Source organism: Dicentrarchus labrax, unplaced genomic scaffold, assembly GCF_905237075.1.
Source record: "Dicentrarchus labrax unplaced genomic scaffold, dlabrax2021, whole genome shotgun sequence".
Lineage (NCBI taxonomy): Eukaryota > Metazoa > Chordata > Actinopteri > Moronidae > Dicentrarchus > Dicentrarchus labrax.
The window spans coordinates 32,594,983-32,611,118 of record NW_026136713.1 but is presented as its reverse complement, the minus strand read 5'-3'; the positions used below and the strand labels follow the sequence as shown (position 1 = coordinate 32,611,118).

The window sequence follows — 16,136 nt, the reverse complement described above, 5'->3', positions numbered from 1 at the left end:
AAGAGCGCCACCTTGTGGTGATGACCTGAAATTGTGCACAATGCTTAAGGAAGACATGGGGAACTATGGACCCAAGGTTGATGTAAATCGGACGTACCAATGTGGAGAAATACCCCACTTCCTTTTTTGACGAAAAATCAACAGGAAGTGCTAATTTTATAACTTCCTTATTTTTTAAAATATCAAAAATGTTCAAATTACTTTTGTTGTCAGGACGGTCCACAGATGCTACGTGCAAAATTTCGTGCGAATTGGACAAAGTGTGTAGGAGATTCCCCGGAACAGACATTTATGGACATTTTGCGCTCTAGAAAAAAAAAAATCTAGGCGGAAGTGGGCGTGGCCTATATGGGGAGGTTCAGCTCCATTCACCGAACGCGTGGATATAAGGTTTTTGAATGTGAGACAAACTATGCGGGAGTTATTAGCGTATCGAAATTGGCCTACAAATAGCGCCACCTAGTGGCCTTCCTACTGGCCGACCTGCATGTGACGCATGGAATCTCCGATTTAAATGAGGCTTGACAAATGTGCCAAATAAAATGCGAATATTAGAATTGTTAAGGGGGTGAAAAATGCACTCAAAGTTCTGAAAAATAATAATAATTAAAGCTGCAAGCAGCGTTGGGCGGGACCTCGCACCCGGCGCTCGTCGGGGCGGGCCGCAAACGCGTCACGTGCGGTCGGGGTGCGCCGAGGCCACGCACGTGCCGTCGTAACAAGCGCGGACCGCAACGCGAACACGTCACGTAAATCTGCTCCAAATCAGCTCCGTATCGCCACGCAGCGCTTCCTTCCTGTGGCCAGTATGCTGTGCTTTCACTTTATCTGAATCTTGTCACGTAGACAAGTTCAGGGCGGGACTGTAATACGTAGGCTGATGTTATGAGGACGCGTTCAGGGCGAGACTGTTACAGAATATATGAAGTTTATTGGAAATTGGACATTGCACACTGAAGTTACGAGTACCGCTTAATGGAAAATCATCTGAATTTGACAAGGGGTCAGTGGCACGCAGTTTGACGTACAGCCACAAATAGCTCAATTCTTCATGTACACTTTGTTTTTATAAGACTGTCCAATTTTGAAGTCGATTTGATAAGTCCCTTATTTATCTTGCAATTTAATAAGTGACTTCCAGCGGTTTCACACTATGCTCCACGAACAATACTCCCTAGGAAATATGGTTTGTAGATGTGGCTAGTGGGAGCGGAGGGGTGTTTGTGTTTCATCACTGAAAAAAAAGACCACAGAATTCAAAATGTGCAACTTTGACAAGACACCAGGGACAGGCCCTTCAACGTACAGTCATAAATAGCACAACTTGTAATCAGCAAGATTATTCAAGAGTACTGTCAAGTTTTGAAGCAGATCTGATAATGTCTCAAGGAGTTTGTTTGTTCAAATACAGGACCACGGGCTTCAAAATGGCCAACTTTGACGGCAGGCCACGGACACGCCCTTCAACGTACAGTCAAAAAATGAAATGCGTTCATTCAGCACCATGTTGTGACTGTACTGCCCAATTTTGAAGAAGATCCGTTAGAACGTGTCAGAGGAAATCATTCAAATAGAAGCCCTGAAAGGCCAAAATGACATCACAGTGTGACATTTGTTTTAAATGGCCAACTTTGAGGGCACGCCACGGACACGCCCTTCAACGTACAGTCACAACATATAATGCTTTCATTCAGCACCACGTTGTGACTGTACTGCCCAATTTTGAAGAAGATCTGTTAGAACGTGTCAGAGGAAATCATTCAAATAGAAGCCCTGAAAGGCCAAAATGACATCACAGTGTGACATTTGTTCTAAATGGCCAACTTTGAGGGCACGCCACGGACACGCCCTTCAACGTACAGTCACCAAATAATTTGCGTTCATTCAGCCCCATGTTGTGACTGGACTGCCCAATTTTGAAGAAGATCCGATAGAAGCTGTAGGAGGGGATCATTCAAATAGAAGCCCTGAAATGCCAAAATGACATCACAGTGACATTTGTTCTAAATGGCCAACTTTGAGGGCACGCCACGGACACGCCCTTCAACGTACAGTCACAAAATATAATGCGTTCATTCAGCACCATGTTTTGACTGTACTGACCAATTTTGAAGCAGATCTGATAAATTCCCTAGGAGCAGTTAGTTCTAAAACAAGCCCAAAGAGTCAAAATGACCACAAAATGGCCGCCAAAAGTGCAAATTTTAAATGAAAATAGCCGACTTCCTGTGGGATTTGAGGTATGGGTCCAAGAGGCTTTTTTGTACGCCCCGGCACCTTATACATGCCTATTGAGTTTCGTACATGTCGGTGAAACGTGGCGCCGGGGCTGATGTTTTTTTATCCTGTAGGGGGGCGCTACAAGCAGGACAAACAGGATTTTTGGTATGTGAGCTTCAGGCACCACTCTACACGTACCCTGTGAATTTCATATTCATAACTATTACGAGTGATTTATCATGCCAAAAGAGCACCACCTAGTGGCGTATTTTTTTTGTCCTTTTTAGGTGAGCCTCAGGGAGCCATGGGGAAGCAGGGTACCAAGTTTCATCTTAATCACACTTGCCGATGCAGAGATATAAACTCCTTCATTTTAAAGAGCGCCACCTAGTGGTGATGACCTGAAATTGTGCACGATACATAATGAAGACATGGGGAACTATGGACCCAAGGTTGGTGTAAATCGGACATACCAACGTGGAGAAATACCCCACTTCCTTTTTTGACGAAAAATCAACAGGAAGTGCTAATTGTATAACTTCCTTATGTTTTATAATATCAAAATTCTTCAAATTACTTTTGTTGTCAGGACGGTCCACAGATGAAACGTGCAAAGTTTCGTGCGCATCGGAAAAAGTGTGTAGGAGGAACACGAAAAAGTGATTTATGGACATTTTGCGCTCTAGAAAAAAAAAAATCTAGGCGGAAGTGGGCGTGGCCTATATGGGGAGGTTCAGCTCCATTCACCGAACGCGTGGATATAAGGTTTTTGAATGTGAGACAAACTATGCGGGAGTTATTAGCGTAACGAAATTGGCCTACAAACAGCGCCACCTAGTGGCCTTCCTAGTGGCTGACCTGCATGTGACGCATAGAATCTCCAATTTAAATGAGGCTTGACAAATGTGCCAAATAAAATGCCAATATTTTAAATGATTAGGGGGTGAAAAATGCGAGCAAAGTCGCTAAAAATAATAATAATAATAATAATAATAAACGAAGGAAAAACAATAGAGACCTTCCAGTTCATACTGGCTCGGTCCCTAATAATAATAAACGAAGCAAAAACAATAGGGACCTCCTGCGGTCGCTTGCGAGGTCCCTAATAATAATAAACGAAGCAAAAACAATAGGGACCTCCTGCGGTCGCTTGCGAGGTCCCTAATAAGAGGAAGTCTGAAGGCTACTCCCTGAAGAAAAATGGAGTTATTATACAGGTCTCACAGCATACAAACAACGTCATAATTGTCAATTCTCATATGCTGTATATTTAATATATATAAAATGAATAAGAGGTGCACGTGTATGAAAGAAAGAAAGCAAAACAGCTGTTCATCAAATAAGATAACAACTAACAAGGTTTAACTTTAAGCAAAGCAGACAAAAAAAAAACAATGAAAACAGTTTTATTTTGAATAAAACAAATGAAATAGGGTTACACAACCACACAGGATGAAATGGTCAACATAGTGGAACAATAAGAGCAATTTTATATACATACTTGCAAATAGGCCCTTGTAAATGTATGCTTATGCTCAGCAAAGATAAGAGAGGGGCACTTATTACATTTATTCAGTGGTCAATCCAATCGAAAGGTTTGCATTGACACAGACTATCAGCATTTAACTTGAGAATATACACTTTCTTCAGTCTTTAACTCTATATTCTTCCCTCCTCTTGTAGCTTTCCTTCCAGTGAAATGCAATGCAGCATAGTTCAGATCAACTCCGTCTAGAGTCTGTGCACAACATAAAAGGATCACTGTAGAGTCATGCTGGGAATTATGTTAATTAAATAACTGGTATCATCACTTTAAAAATCACATACCGTTTGGCTTGAGTTGTCGTGCCTTACTTGTGAAGAGGTGCCTTCTACTCAACAATGGATGAAAAAAGGAATATTATGTACTAACCTGGCTTTTTGATAAAGATCCTCAACTGAGTCAACAAGTTTTAATTGACAAAATATCACAAATAGCATAAAATGGATTTCTCTAGTTACTGACATTGTGTACATTTAATGAGGAACACTTAATAACCAGCAAAATTGTGTTAATTAGGACTAAACACCATTGATGCTACACTAATTTATTGACAATTCACTTCCTACATTATGTGAACTGAGAATTAAAATTTTTGATTCAGTCAACGGCACTTACCTTTAAGTGGTTTACATATTGGTGTTGGAGTTCGGTAACAGATGAAAACGATATTTCCAACAACAGAAATGACCAAGCAGACTATTGTTATCACCAGCAGAATAAATTCAGAACTTGATGTTTGCTCTAGACAACACAGAAAAAATCAATAATGATGTTATTAACATGTTGTGAATATCATTTTCAGTATTTAACACAGATCATTTTCAGTATTTAACACAGATCATTTTCAGTATTTAACACAGATACATACCGATTTCAACTTTAGTTCCATTTCCAAATAATATCTCTCCACATGTGGCCACAGCACAGAAATAAGTTCCAGCATCAGAGGAGCTGATGTTCTTAGTGAAGCGATAAACACAGCTTTTCTGAGTGTCGGATCTCTTGTCACATTCATCGTGTCTATTTCCATCAGTGTAGATGATATTTGGATGAGATTGATCTGATCCAGCTCTGAACCAGAACATGCTGTGATCTCCTGGACATGTTTTATTGTCAGAGTCAGAGAGGACTGAACACTGGAGAGTCATCGAGTCTTCTGGATGGACTGGATCAGATACTGTCGGCCACTGAACAACAGTATAGTTGGATGTCTTCAGAGTGTTTCCTGAGTATGAAAAGAAGTTCAAATGTAACATAAGCATAAAATACAGTGATTTCACATGATACTGTGCAGAAATAATAAATTCCATAAGTAGAATTATATCCTGGTTGAAATGCCCACATTGACAAAACAGAGCAATACATCTCACATAACAATTATAATGGATGTTGTGGTGGTTTAAAGTGATTGCAAAACGTAGGAAGAAAACAGATAAATTACCTGTTAATGACAAATAGGTCCCACTCCAAGTAATCTTCACCCAATCCATGATTGCACAGTGATACATTCCTTCGTCTTCTTGAATTGTCCTCAAAATGGTCAGCTTGCTGATATTCTTATGAATGTTTAGATCAAGTCTAGAGGCAGAAAACTCTGGTCCATACACAGGGTTTATGCCTTTCCGCTGTGCTACAATTAATTTTAAACAATCTCCAACACTCTGCTTGTACCAGTGAAATTGTCTTGGGTTCGACTCATAATCAGGTAAAACACATGTGAAGGTTGCAGGTTCACCAAGTTGTGCTGTGGTCACTGGAATCAGGGTATCTAGATTAAATTAAAATGTACAAGACATTTAACAAAAAAATAATAAATAGTGTAAAAACAACGCAAAAGATATACAGTATTCACATGAACCACCATTTATCAAGATTGTGTGAATATACTTAAATGAGAAAATATTAGACATTATTATATATCACTTACGTCCCTGATGAAGGAGAAGCAGTGTAACACAGATCACGATCATCTTAACATTGTCTCTTGTCAGGAGACTTCTTGGTTATTGTGTGAGTGAAGGTAGTGACGTGGTCCTGATATGTCAGAACATCAGATGCATCTGATTGGTTATCAGAGAAAGTGCATCCAAGTGCATTTCCTGTCACACTGTTTAGGTCCTCCTCTATGTGAAGTGTATTACCTCCCACTCTCATCCATTCACTGAACTATTTGATTCATAAAGATTCAAGTTTTTAAGAATTTAAATATCAGGTAAACTGATAAAATGTAACATTCTGTATGGTAGTGATTCCCAACCTGGGGGTCGGGACACCCAGTAGGGGTCACCAAAGCTGCCTGGGGGGTTGCAAGGCTGTCTTGATTTTAAGGGTTATGAGAAAACCTTTTTACAAAAAACTAAAAAACTAAACAAACAGTTGTCCAATAACTCTGCATATCATTCAGTTATGTGCAGAAAACTAAACTAAATTATTTTTAAGTTTAGAAGATATTATTGAAGATGAAAGCTTTAGAGATCTGAACACAATATATATAGGGGAGAGTGGGGTAAGTTGAGCCACCCCTTGTTGCTAGGAAATGGTAAAAAACATTGATCATGTGACCAAATATTCAGGAGGAAGGCATCATTTCATGGAGTCTGTGAATGTAAGAACCGCATGGGTAAAGTGGTTAGATATTTATAACCAAAAAATCATTTTTCACTCTTGAAAGTGAATTTCCTCAGCTGCCGCAGGAAGTACAGCCTCTGCTGGGCTTTCTTCTTCACTTGAGGTCCTGGGTATTGATGGTAACCAGGAAGCGAAAGGACTCCACAGAGTCAACAGGGGAGTCACACAGGATGATGGGGGTGGATGGGGCTGGGTTCTTTCTGAAGTCCACAACCATCTCCACTGTTTTCAGAGCGTTTAGCTCCAATCCTATCATCCTTTTCAAACAAAGGGATAAAGCCTGGGCCAAATATCGCTTGTGTAATGATTCTGCTGATTGGCAAACCTACAGATACTTGAGGATATTTGAGAAACTCATTTTAATCAATTATCACACTACATGAATCTTTTCATCACCACAGCTCTTCTAAAATTCACTAATGATGTGTTTTCTTCCTTTGATATGGGCCAAAGAACAGGTGCAATTTTGATTGATCTTTCTAGGGCTTCTGATCACTACGTCCTCCTTGATAAGCTACATTATATCAGTTTAAATCAAAATCCTCTACTCTGGTTTAATGCCTACCTTCACAATAGACGTCAGTGTGTCTTTCAAGGTCCTCAGTCTGACTACTTAATTGTTGACAGGATTTCCACAAGGCTCCACCTTGGGACCACTTATTTTGCCCTCCTTTTGATCATCAGTGATCTACCTCAAATGTATTTAAATTGCTCTGTTTATCTGTATGTGGATGACACTGTTATTTACTATTCTAACTGATATATCTCAAATCCAGAACAGTTTGATTTTAGCTTGATCCAAAACTGGTTTCATAATAACAAACTTGCATCGAATAAGAAGCAGTCCTGCAGCATGGTGTTTTTATTATGCGACGTAGTCATTCAAATTCCTTTGATTTAAATATTATCTTTCTTAATGGGTCACACCTTGTTAAAGTTGATTCATTTAAATATCTCAGATTTTGGTTTGACCACAAACTCTCCTTTAAACCACACGTTAATTTTATTAATAAAACACATATGGTTGCCTGGGTTCAGTTTATTGGTCTATTAACTGCTTTACATTTTAGTTGATACTACCTATTATTGATTATGCTGACATTGTCTATGAAAACACTACAGATTCAAGTCAATTAATACTTTATACAACTCTTTTTGTAGATTTATTTTGAGGTGTCCATATAGAACACACCATTGTTTAATGTATGTATCAATTGACTGGTTTCCACATCAAGAAGGCAATTTCACTGGGTTCAATCTATTTTTTAATGTGTTTATTTTAATCTTGAACAGTTGTTAGTCAATATCCCTTTTTCTTTATTCCCGGAATTTTTAAAGAAGTTGGACACAAGTCATTTCAATTTAAAGCTCCATCTGACTGGAATAATCTTCCACTTTTTTTGAGATCCATTTCTTCTTTCTGTTGTTTCAGGAGAGCTTTATTTTCTCTGTTCTCTTTTCTAATTATGGAGGTAACACCAGCAATTTCCTAAGCAGTGAGAATTTGGTCAGACAAGAGGTTGGTCGATTGGTTGATTGGTCGTCCTGCTCAGAGAGGGGGAGAGGGTAGGATAAAAGTAGTAGGAGAGTATTTTTTTGTCCAGTGCAGAGCGCACAGTGCACAGGTTAGAGGAGAGACACAGGTTAATTTGAACGAATCAGCACACCGTGAGTTGTTGGTTTTGTGGTGAAAATTGGGTCTCAGACATTGTGCCAAGAATAGACTCAAACCGCGTCTGCTTCTTCTGCAACCTCACTCTGTTGCTAAATTGGTGATTTTTTGATTTTATAATCAAATACTCCCCATGTTGAGAAGTGCCATGTTGCAGCGCCAGTAAGAGGTGGTATTTGTCAGTGCAGGAGCAGGGATGTGGCACGTATAATTCAGCCATAACAGCAGTTTTGACATATGAGCAAGAATGTGTAAAAAATGTTTAAAGTTGAGAACAATGTTTTTAAGAGTTCTTGAGATTCAGAAAAAAATATAATCTGTTTGTCTATTTAACATCAAATAGTTAAGTGAATGGATATGAGTTAGAGGTAATACACTTCCAAAATAAGACTAGTGTGGCAGGAAATGCCCTTTGATCGTATATTCTGTGACAACCAATCTGATGCATCTGAAGATCTGACATAAAAGGACCACGTCACCACCATCACTCATTGAAATACCAACAAGTTTCCTAATAATTTACAGTGTCAGAATGATTGTGTTCTGTGTTACACTGCTTCTCCTTCATCAGGGATGTAAGTGATACATAATAATGACAAATACTTTCAGCAGTATCTACATGAAAACTAGATGTATGGTGGTTTATGTGATTATCTTTTTGTCATTTATTGCTTCATGTGTTGTATGTTTTCATTTTATTTAGATACACTAGCTCCGGTGACCACAGTTCAACTTGGTGAACCTGCGACCTTCACATGTGTTTTACCTACTAAAGAGCTGATTAATGAACAACTCTACTGGTACAAGCAGAGTGCTGGGGATGATCTGAAATTAATTGTGATGCTTCGCAAACATGTAACCTCTGTGTACGGACCAGAGTTTTCAACCTCAAGATTGGATGTTAAATTTCATAAGAATATCAGCAAGCTGACCATTTTGAAAACAATTGAAGAAGACGAGGGAATGTATCACTGTGCACTTGTGGATTGGACTGAGAATATTTGGAGTGGGACCTATTTGTCATTAACTGGTAATTATGTAATCGGTTTAATACAATGTTAAATGTTAATGTCTCTTCACATTTTTTCTGAAAAATGACTTACTGTCAAAATTATGTTTTGAGAGAATTTTCAAACTCATTATAAAATATGTCTTAAAATATCCATTTGAAATGTTGCGTGAGGTATATTACTCTGTTTTGTCAGTGTAGAGAGTTCACTCAGGATCTAACTTTACGTCTGGTTCTGTCATGATTTCCGCAGAGTATAATGTCAGATCCTTTTAAGCTACAGTACATTTCAACTTTGAATTACTCTTAAATATTTTTTACGATTGTTCTTTTGATTTCCCATCCTTTTAACACAGTTTTGTAATACGCAGGAAACACTCAGAGGACGTCAAACTGTATTGTTGTTCAGTGGCCGACAGTATCTGATCCAGTCCATCCAGAAGACTCGATGACTCTCCAGTGTTCAGTCCTCTCTGACTCTGACAATAAAACGTGCCCAGGAGATCACAGTGTGTTCTGGTTCAGAGCTGGATCAGATCAATCTCATCCAAATATCATCTACACTGATGGAAATAGACACGATGAATGTGACAAGAGATCCGACACTCAGAAAAGCTGTGTTTATCGCTTCACTAAGAACGTCGCCTCCTCTGATGCTGGAACTTATTACTGTGCTGTGGCCACATGTGGAGAGATATTATTTGGAAATGGAACTAAAGTGGAAATCGGTATGTATCTGTGTTCAGTACTGGGAATGATATTCATAACATGTTAATAACATCGTGTTTTATTCTGTGTTATCTAGAGCTAACAACAACAAGTTCTGAATTTATCCTGCTGGTGATAACAATAGTCTGCTTGGTCATTTCTATGATTGGAAATGTCGTTTTCATCTGTTACCGAACTCCAAGACCAATATGTAAACAATTTGAAGGTAAGTGCTCTTGACTGAATCAAAAATTGTAATTCTCGTGTGGTTTTACTTGAAATGTTCATATGCTAAGTGTTAGTGTAACATCACACAGGTTGAACCTCAACCTCATGTTATGGGATAAAATAATGGATATTAGAAGTAGAGGTCTGTTATTTTACATACTATTAGCAAAAAGTTGCATTTGTGTCTCATTAAAGGTTATATATACAAAATTCACTGCTACAAAATGTTGTACTGGAGCGCCATCATCTCAGACCAAAACAATGGGCTCTCCAGCTGACCAGATACTGTTGATAAAACCATTAATATCTGTCTATCTAATCTATCTATTTAATGTCTGCTGATACTCCCGATCCAATTCTTGTATTTTACTTCATAATACCTGTCAACAGCTCTGCATTGCATTAACAAAGAAATTGCCTGCAACCGTAGCCGTCTAGAAGGAGTTTCTCTCTCCCTTAATATCAATTGTGCGTATGTGTATGTATGTAACATAAATACCCTTTAAAGGTTAATCTTTACAGTACACAATGTCAGTAATTGAGGAAAAGTTTCTTTTTAAATAAAATTTGGCAAATCTGTTGAGGAGTGACCCCATTGAAAAGTCAGATTAGGTACATAATATTTTCTGTTTTTATCCAATGTTAGGAATAGAAAGCGCCACTTCACAAGCAAGACATGACAACTTGATCCAACCAGTCCCTGATATTGTAAGTAATGATAACAAATTGCATCATTTGTTATTATTTAATTTACATAATTCCTAAAAACAACATGACAAAGTGACTATATAATAAGCCTTTTATTTGCTGCACAGACTGAAGGTGGGGATAATCTAAACTACGCTGCGTTGCATTTCTCTGGAGGGAAAGCTACAAGAGGAAGGAAGAAGCAAGAGTTGAAGACTGAAGAAAGTGTGTATTCTCAAGTTCAATCCAGAATGTGAATATGTGTCTATGAAACAGCTGGTTTATAGTACAAACCTTACAGTGTAAATAAAAAATTAAATGTTGTGCTTCCCTTCTAACTTTGATGAGAGGTGTTTCATGATAAAAGCTAAATCACTCTGTAGCATACAGACATGCTATAGATGTTCCATGTTTTACCATACATTGATGCTCTCATTGTTTGATGTGTTTGTTTGCTTTTTATGAATGTTTTTTGAATTTATCTTAGAAATATCAACCCTATCGGGCTATTAAAAAATATGACAATTTAATACATTTAATTTAATAAAATAAACTTTTTTGTTACATATCTTTTAATTACATCGCTGTTTTTAATATAGTAGTTTATTTATTGTCTTGATATGAACCTGAAACCTGAGGACTGAAAATGAATAACTGAAAAGGCTAAATGTTAAATGTTCACAAGAATGTGAAACAGCATCCTTACTCACATGATCAAACTTTGCAATCCAAAACAACTAAGTAAACAGACAGCACAACTGGTCTTATCAGGAATTACTGGTCGCTGTCATTGCTTCCAAAGTAAGTCTTATTTTGGTAAATTGTGCTACTATTTCTCCACTCTGGCTCAGCAAGCAAACACTGTCCATACAAACAGGAAATCCTGCACTAACTGATATTACCTTCAGATAAACATTAAAATGCCTTTTTTAAGGGAAACAATGACTTGATTTTGTTCCCCGTCACTTGACATTTTCTTTGCTTTATGAAGTATTTGTGGTGGATTACATCATAATAAATATTGCAATAATTCAAACTGTTTATAAAGGTTTGAACAAATCAGTTGTTTTTATTCTGATAAAATCAAATTGTTTGAGGGGCACCCCCTGGCCACCCTTGATGCTGCCTGTGCCATTTGTAAGTGTATGGACCAATGAAAGTAGGAGCTGACACATTATGTCCTGAGTTGGGAACATCTAGAGTAGGGGTCTTGAACTTCTAGCCTGGGGGCCATTTAAACTAACCATGTTCAATTGAAATAAAAACACAATTCTATTTAAAAAATATTATTTTGTTTGGCACAAAACTATGCCAAAGGTTGCCGCAAATGTGTGCAAATGGTGGATGAGAAGAGGAGAAGTTTCAGGCCTTCATTTGTTGTTTGGTTGCGAATAATAAACATGATACAAAATGATGGTAGAAAAATATAGAAACTGCTGTTTCTATGTATTATTTTGTATATTTTTTGTCAAGTGTGATGTTAGTAATGGAAATATTTTCAGAATATTGCGCTTTCTTGCAGTACTTGAATGAGACACGTGGCTCACCAGCTTCTTTTGAGTTGCTTGTAGTTTCTGTTTCAAGATCAATAATGCCCGAGCGCATTGATTTTAATGGTCGTTAGAAAACTTCAAACTATTTAATCTCACAGGATAAGAACACATGAACACGAGCTATATTCTCAGATCCTTCACTCTCTGCTAAACACGTTGTCCTGCATATAAAAGTATGCAGTTAAAACAACCAAATAGTTAATAGCTAATGAATGAATGAATAAACAATATTGTATGTATGGCAAGATTAAGCTTAGTGAGGTTATTTAATAGTTTCAGTAGTAAGAATAGTAACTCAGACATACAGTTTCATTATAAAAAGACACTATTCACTTAATTTGACTAAATCAGACCACTGAAGCCTCATATGAGCTTTGCCTGAACTATGAAGTGCAATATTTGCATATGGATAATTACAGTTAGAGTGACCACCAGTCCAATAATGCCACAATGTGAGATTAGTAGTATGCGTGAAGATGCCCCATCATGTTCCCTCATGTTACCAGGCCCGTCACACATGAACATTTAACATTTTAAAAGAACTTAGGCCATTTATTTTCTGAATTTTTCTTTACAAACCACATCTCCAGATTTCAAATAAAGACAATGAATATCTTGAACTAATGTAATGAAATGCAGAGCAGAGAAATGTAAGGGAAAAGTTGCATGCTTTAATAGTCCTATTACAGTTTTCTGAATATTTTTTTTTAATAAAACCAGCTCAGGTTAATATATATATATATATATATATATATATATATATATATATATAAATATTTCGAAGATAATAGAACGACAGCACTTACAAAAACATTTAATAAACATGGAAGTTAAAGAGCATGTCTGTATGCTATGATTTTAGCTTTTATCATGACTAACTCCTATTAAACAACCACAGGTTATTCTCTTGACACATTCAGCCTTTAACTTGAGCATATAAACTTTCGTCCATGTTCAACTCTTTCTTCTTCCTCCCGCTTGTGGCTTTCCTTCCAGATAAATGCAATGCAGCGTAGTTCATATCATCTTCAACTTCAGCCTGTGCAGCAAATAAAATGATCATTATAATCATGGTGCTGTTAATGAAATAACAAATAATGTAATTCAGTATCATTACTTACGATATCATGTACTGGTTGGCTTGAACTGTCATGTCTTGCTTGTGAAGAGACACTTACTGTTCCTAATATTGAATGAGACAAGGAATATTATGTACTTAATCTGACTTTTCAATAAGCATCTTCAACTGGTTCAATGAAAAGAAAATACAATTGGAAGTGATTCTTACTTTGACATTGTATACTGCACATGGAACAAACAGCAATAGGGAGATTCAGATTGTGTTTCAGTGTTTGCTGTTACTTAACTTGCTGACAATATGCAAACTAGTGCTTTTGCTTCTAATATCTATTATTTTAACCCATAACATGAGGTTGAGGTTCATCCTGTGTGATGTTACACTTGCATTTAACATATGAACATTTCAAGTTAAACCACATGAGAATTAAAATTTTTGATTCAGTCAAAAGCACTTACCTTTCAGTTGTTTACGCATCAGTCTTGGAGTTCGGCAACAGAAGAAAACGATATTTCCAGTCACAGAAATTACCAAGCAGACTATTGTTATCATCAGCAGCATAAATTCAGAACTTGTTGTTGTTCGCTCTAGATAACACAGAATAAAACATGTCAATGATGATGTTATTAAAATGTTATGAATATCATTCCCAGTACTGAACACAGATACATACCGATTTCCACTTTAGTTCCATTTCCAAATAATATCTCTCCACATGCGGCCACAGCACAGTAATAAGTTCCAGCATCAGAGGAGCCGACGTTCTTAGTGAAGCGATAAACACAGCTTTTCTGAGTGTTGGATCTCTTGTCACATTTATCGTGTCTATTTCCATCAGTGTAGATGATATTTGGATGAGATTGATCTGATCCAGCTCTGAACCAGAACACACTGTGATCTCCTGGACATGTTTTATTGTCAGAGTCAGAGAGGACTGAACACTGGAGAGTCACAGAGTCTTCTGGACCGACTGGATCAGATACTGTTGGCCACTGAACAACAGTATAGTTTGATGTCCTCTTTTGATGAGTGTTTCCTGTGTAGTACAAAACTGTTAAAAGGATGGGATATCCAAACACATTTGGAAAACATACGAATTTGAGCATATCTCAAATGTGAACTAAAGGAAAAACAGAAAGACACTTATGGTTTTAACTAGATATTTTTATATTCAGTGCATGGTCTCCACTTTTAAAAGTGTATGATTATTTTTTTATTAGACAACACAGCTGGTGGTCATTCAATCAGTGGGTGACGTTTTGCAATTTTTCAAAACAGACGTATGATACTGTTCTGCAACTGTTCTGCAAAACTATATAAAAATAGATGACATGATTACCTTTTAGTAACAAATATGTCCCGCTCCAGTCAGGTTTTGAAACCCACTCCAAGCTTTGACAGTGATACATTCCCTCATCTTCTTGGACTGTCCTCACAATGGTTAGGTTGCTAAATTTGTTATCATTACTCATCTTCAATCTTGAATCAGAAAACTCTGGTGCATACGCAGGTGGTGAAGAATTCTCCATTGTCCCAATTAATTTCATAGCATCCCCAGCACTCTGCTTGTACCAGTAGAGTTTTCTACGGCTGATCTGAATATTGGGCAAAGGGCATGTGATGGTCACAGGTTCACCAAGCTGAACTGTGATCACTGGAATCAGTGTATCTGAATTAAATTAAAACAACACAATACATGAAGTAAACAACATTTAGTGTACAATGTAAAAAAAAAATGTATCATGCTAAAAGATAATATAGCAACCTTCATAAACCTATTTGGTATGCAAATACTGAAAAACTGAAAACTTGCACAGAATTAGAAATAGAAATAAAACACTTACATCCTTGATGAAGAACAAGCAACATAACCCATAACTGGATCATTTTGACATTGTCTTTTTTTTAGGGTTAGGGTTAGGAACCTTGTTGGCATTTGAGTGAGTAAAGGAGGTGATAAAGCATGTGTGTGTGGCAACAATACTGTACTTTATGTACTACTGTCAAATGCATCTGATTGGTTATCACAGAACATAGACGAAAAGGTCACTTCCTGTCACACCGTTCTCATTCTGGTCTTTGTGAAGCCTCATTCTTATCCCTGCACCCTACACCATTCAATCACCTATACAGCGAGCAAAGCACATTTCCAGTAGAGGTTAAAAATAGCAGCTTGCCTTGGCAGTGTTTACTGGAAGCAATTGTGAGCCTGTGAAGACAGTATTGGACCACAAATTCGATGATTGTGATTACAAAATCAGATTCCATAAACAAAACCAAAGGTATTGTAAAAATGACTTACAGTAAGAAGGAAACTGGATTCATAGACTCATTTTCACTGTTTTGTTTTGTTGTTAAAAGTAGCATAAGGGTAACTATATCTAAATTTCATTATACAACACTGCAATGTAGATGACAATAAAATAAACTTGAATCCTTGAAATTTGTTACTTTGTGCTTCATGTCAGGAAACAAAGTATTACTTGTGAAAGATAAAAATTAAGTATGCATAGGAAGTACAACAGAGCAATTAATCTAGTACACATACAAGAAGAGTGCACAAGAGTAAGGGTAGGAAAAGAGTAAAATAGATAGCAGTTAAATTACTTCTACATCTATGCTGTAACATATTAGCCCGAGACAGCTAGTATAATGGTTAGCTTGGTTTGCAGTTAACTGTTCAAATAAAAACCAAATTGATAGCCTAAATCACAAATCAGCAAGTTATACTCATTGACTGTATATATAATGGACAGAGCTTCTCGGACTGAAAAGTGAAGCCAACGTGGAAATGTCTAAAAGCCTTCCAT

General features: G+C 37.2%; 3 protein-coding genes across 4 annotated transcripts; 1 reads left to right on the top strand and 2 right to left on the bottom strand.

Moving 5' to 3' along the window:
* Positions 1-3,658: 3,658 nt before the first annotated feature.
* LOC127374749 (uncharacterized) lies at positions 3,659-5,757 on the bottom strand. 2 transcript variants are annotated; one of them, XM_051420313.1, is made up of 6 exons: positions 5,691-5,757; positions 5,205-5,531; positions 4,632-4,988; positions 4,379-4,504; positions 4,048-4,097; positions 3,659-3,958 (listed from the first exon to the last, which is right to left on the bottom strand). In XM_051420313.1, the coding sequence occupies exons 1-6, from the start codon at positions 5,731-5,733 to the stop codon at positions 3,836-3,838; spliced, it is 1,026 nt and encodes a 341-aa protein (XP_051276273.1). In that variant the 5' UTR covers positions 5,734-5,757; the 3' UTR covers positions 3,659-3,835. The 2 variants fall into 2 exon arrangements, with proteins under 2 accessions (XP_051276273.1, XP_051276274.1); XM_051420314.1 differs by having other exon boundaries at positions 4,048-4,091.
* Positions 5,758-8,572: 2,815 nt separating this feature from the next.
* On the top strand, positions 8,573-10,995 carry LOC127374445 (immunoglobulin superfamily member 2-like). The gene is made up of 6 exons (XM_051419741.1): positions 8,573-8,638; positions 8,767-9,093; positions 9,444-9,800; positions 9,878-10,006; positions 10,655-10,716; positions 10,824-10,995. The coding sequence occupies exons 1-6, from the start codon at positions 8,596-8,598 to the stop codon at positions 10,950-10,952; spliced, it is 1,047 nt and encodes a 348-aa protein (XP_051275701.1). The 5' UTR covers positions 8,573-8,595; the 3' UTR covers positions 10,953-10,995.
* A 2,051-nt stretch (positions 10,996-13,046) lies between these two features.
* On the bottom strand, positions 13,047-15,312 carry LOC127375089 (immunoglobulin superfamily member 3-like). Its single transcript, XM_051420922.1, has 6 exons — positions 15,171-15,312; positions 14,666-14,995; positions 14,000-14,362; positions 13,785-13,913; positions 13,370-13,431; positions 13,047-13,287 (listed from the first exon to the last, which is right to left on the bottom strand). Exons 1-6 carry the CDS (start codon positions 15,211-15,213, stop codon positions 13,165-13,167), a joined length of 1,050 nt encoding a protein of 349 aa, XP_051276882.1. The 5' UTR covers positions 15,214-15,312; the 3' UTR covers positions 13,047-13,164.
* Between the last annotated feature and the right edge of the window lie 824 nt (positions 15,313-16,136).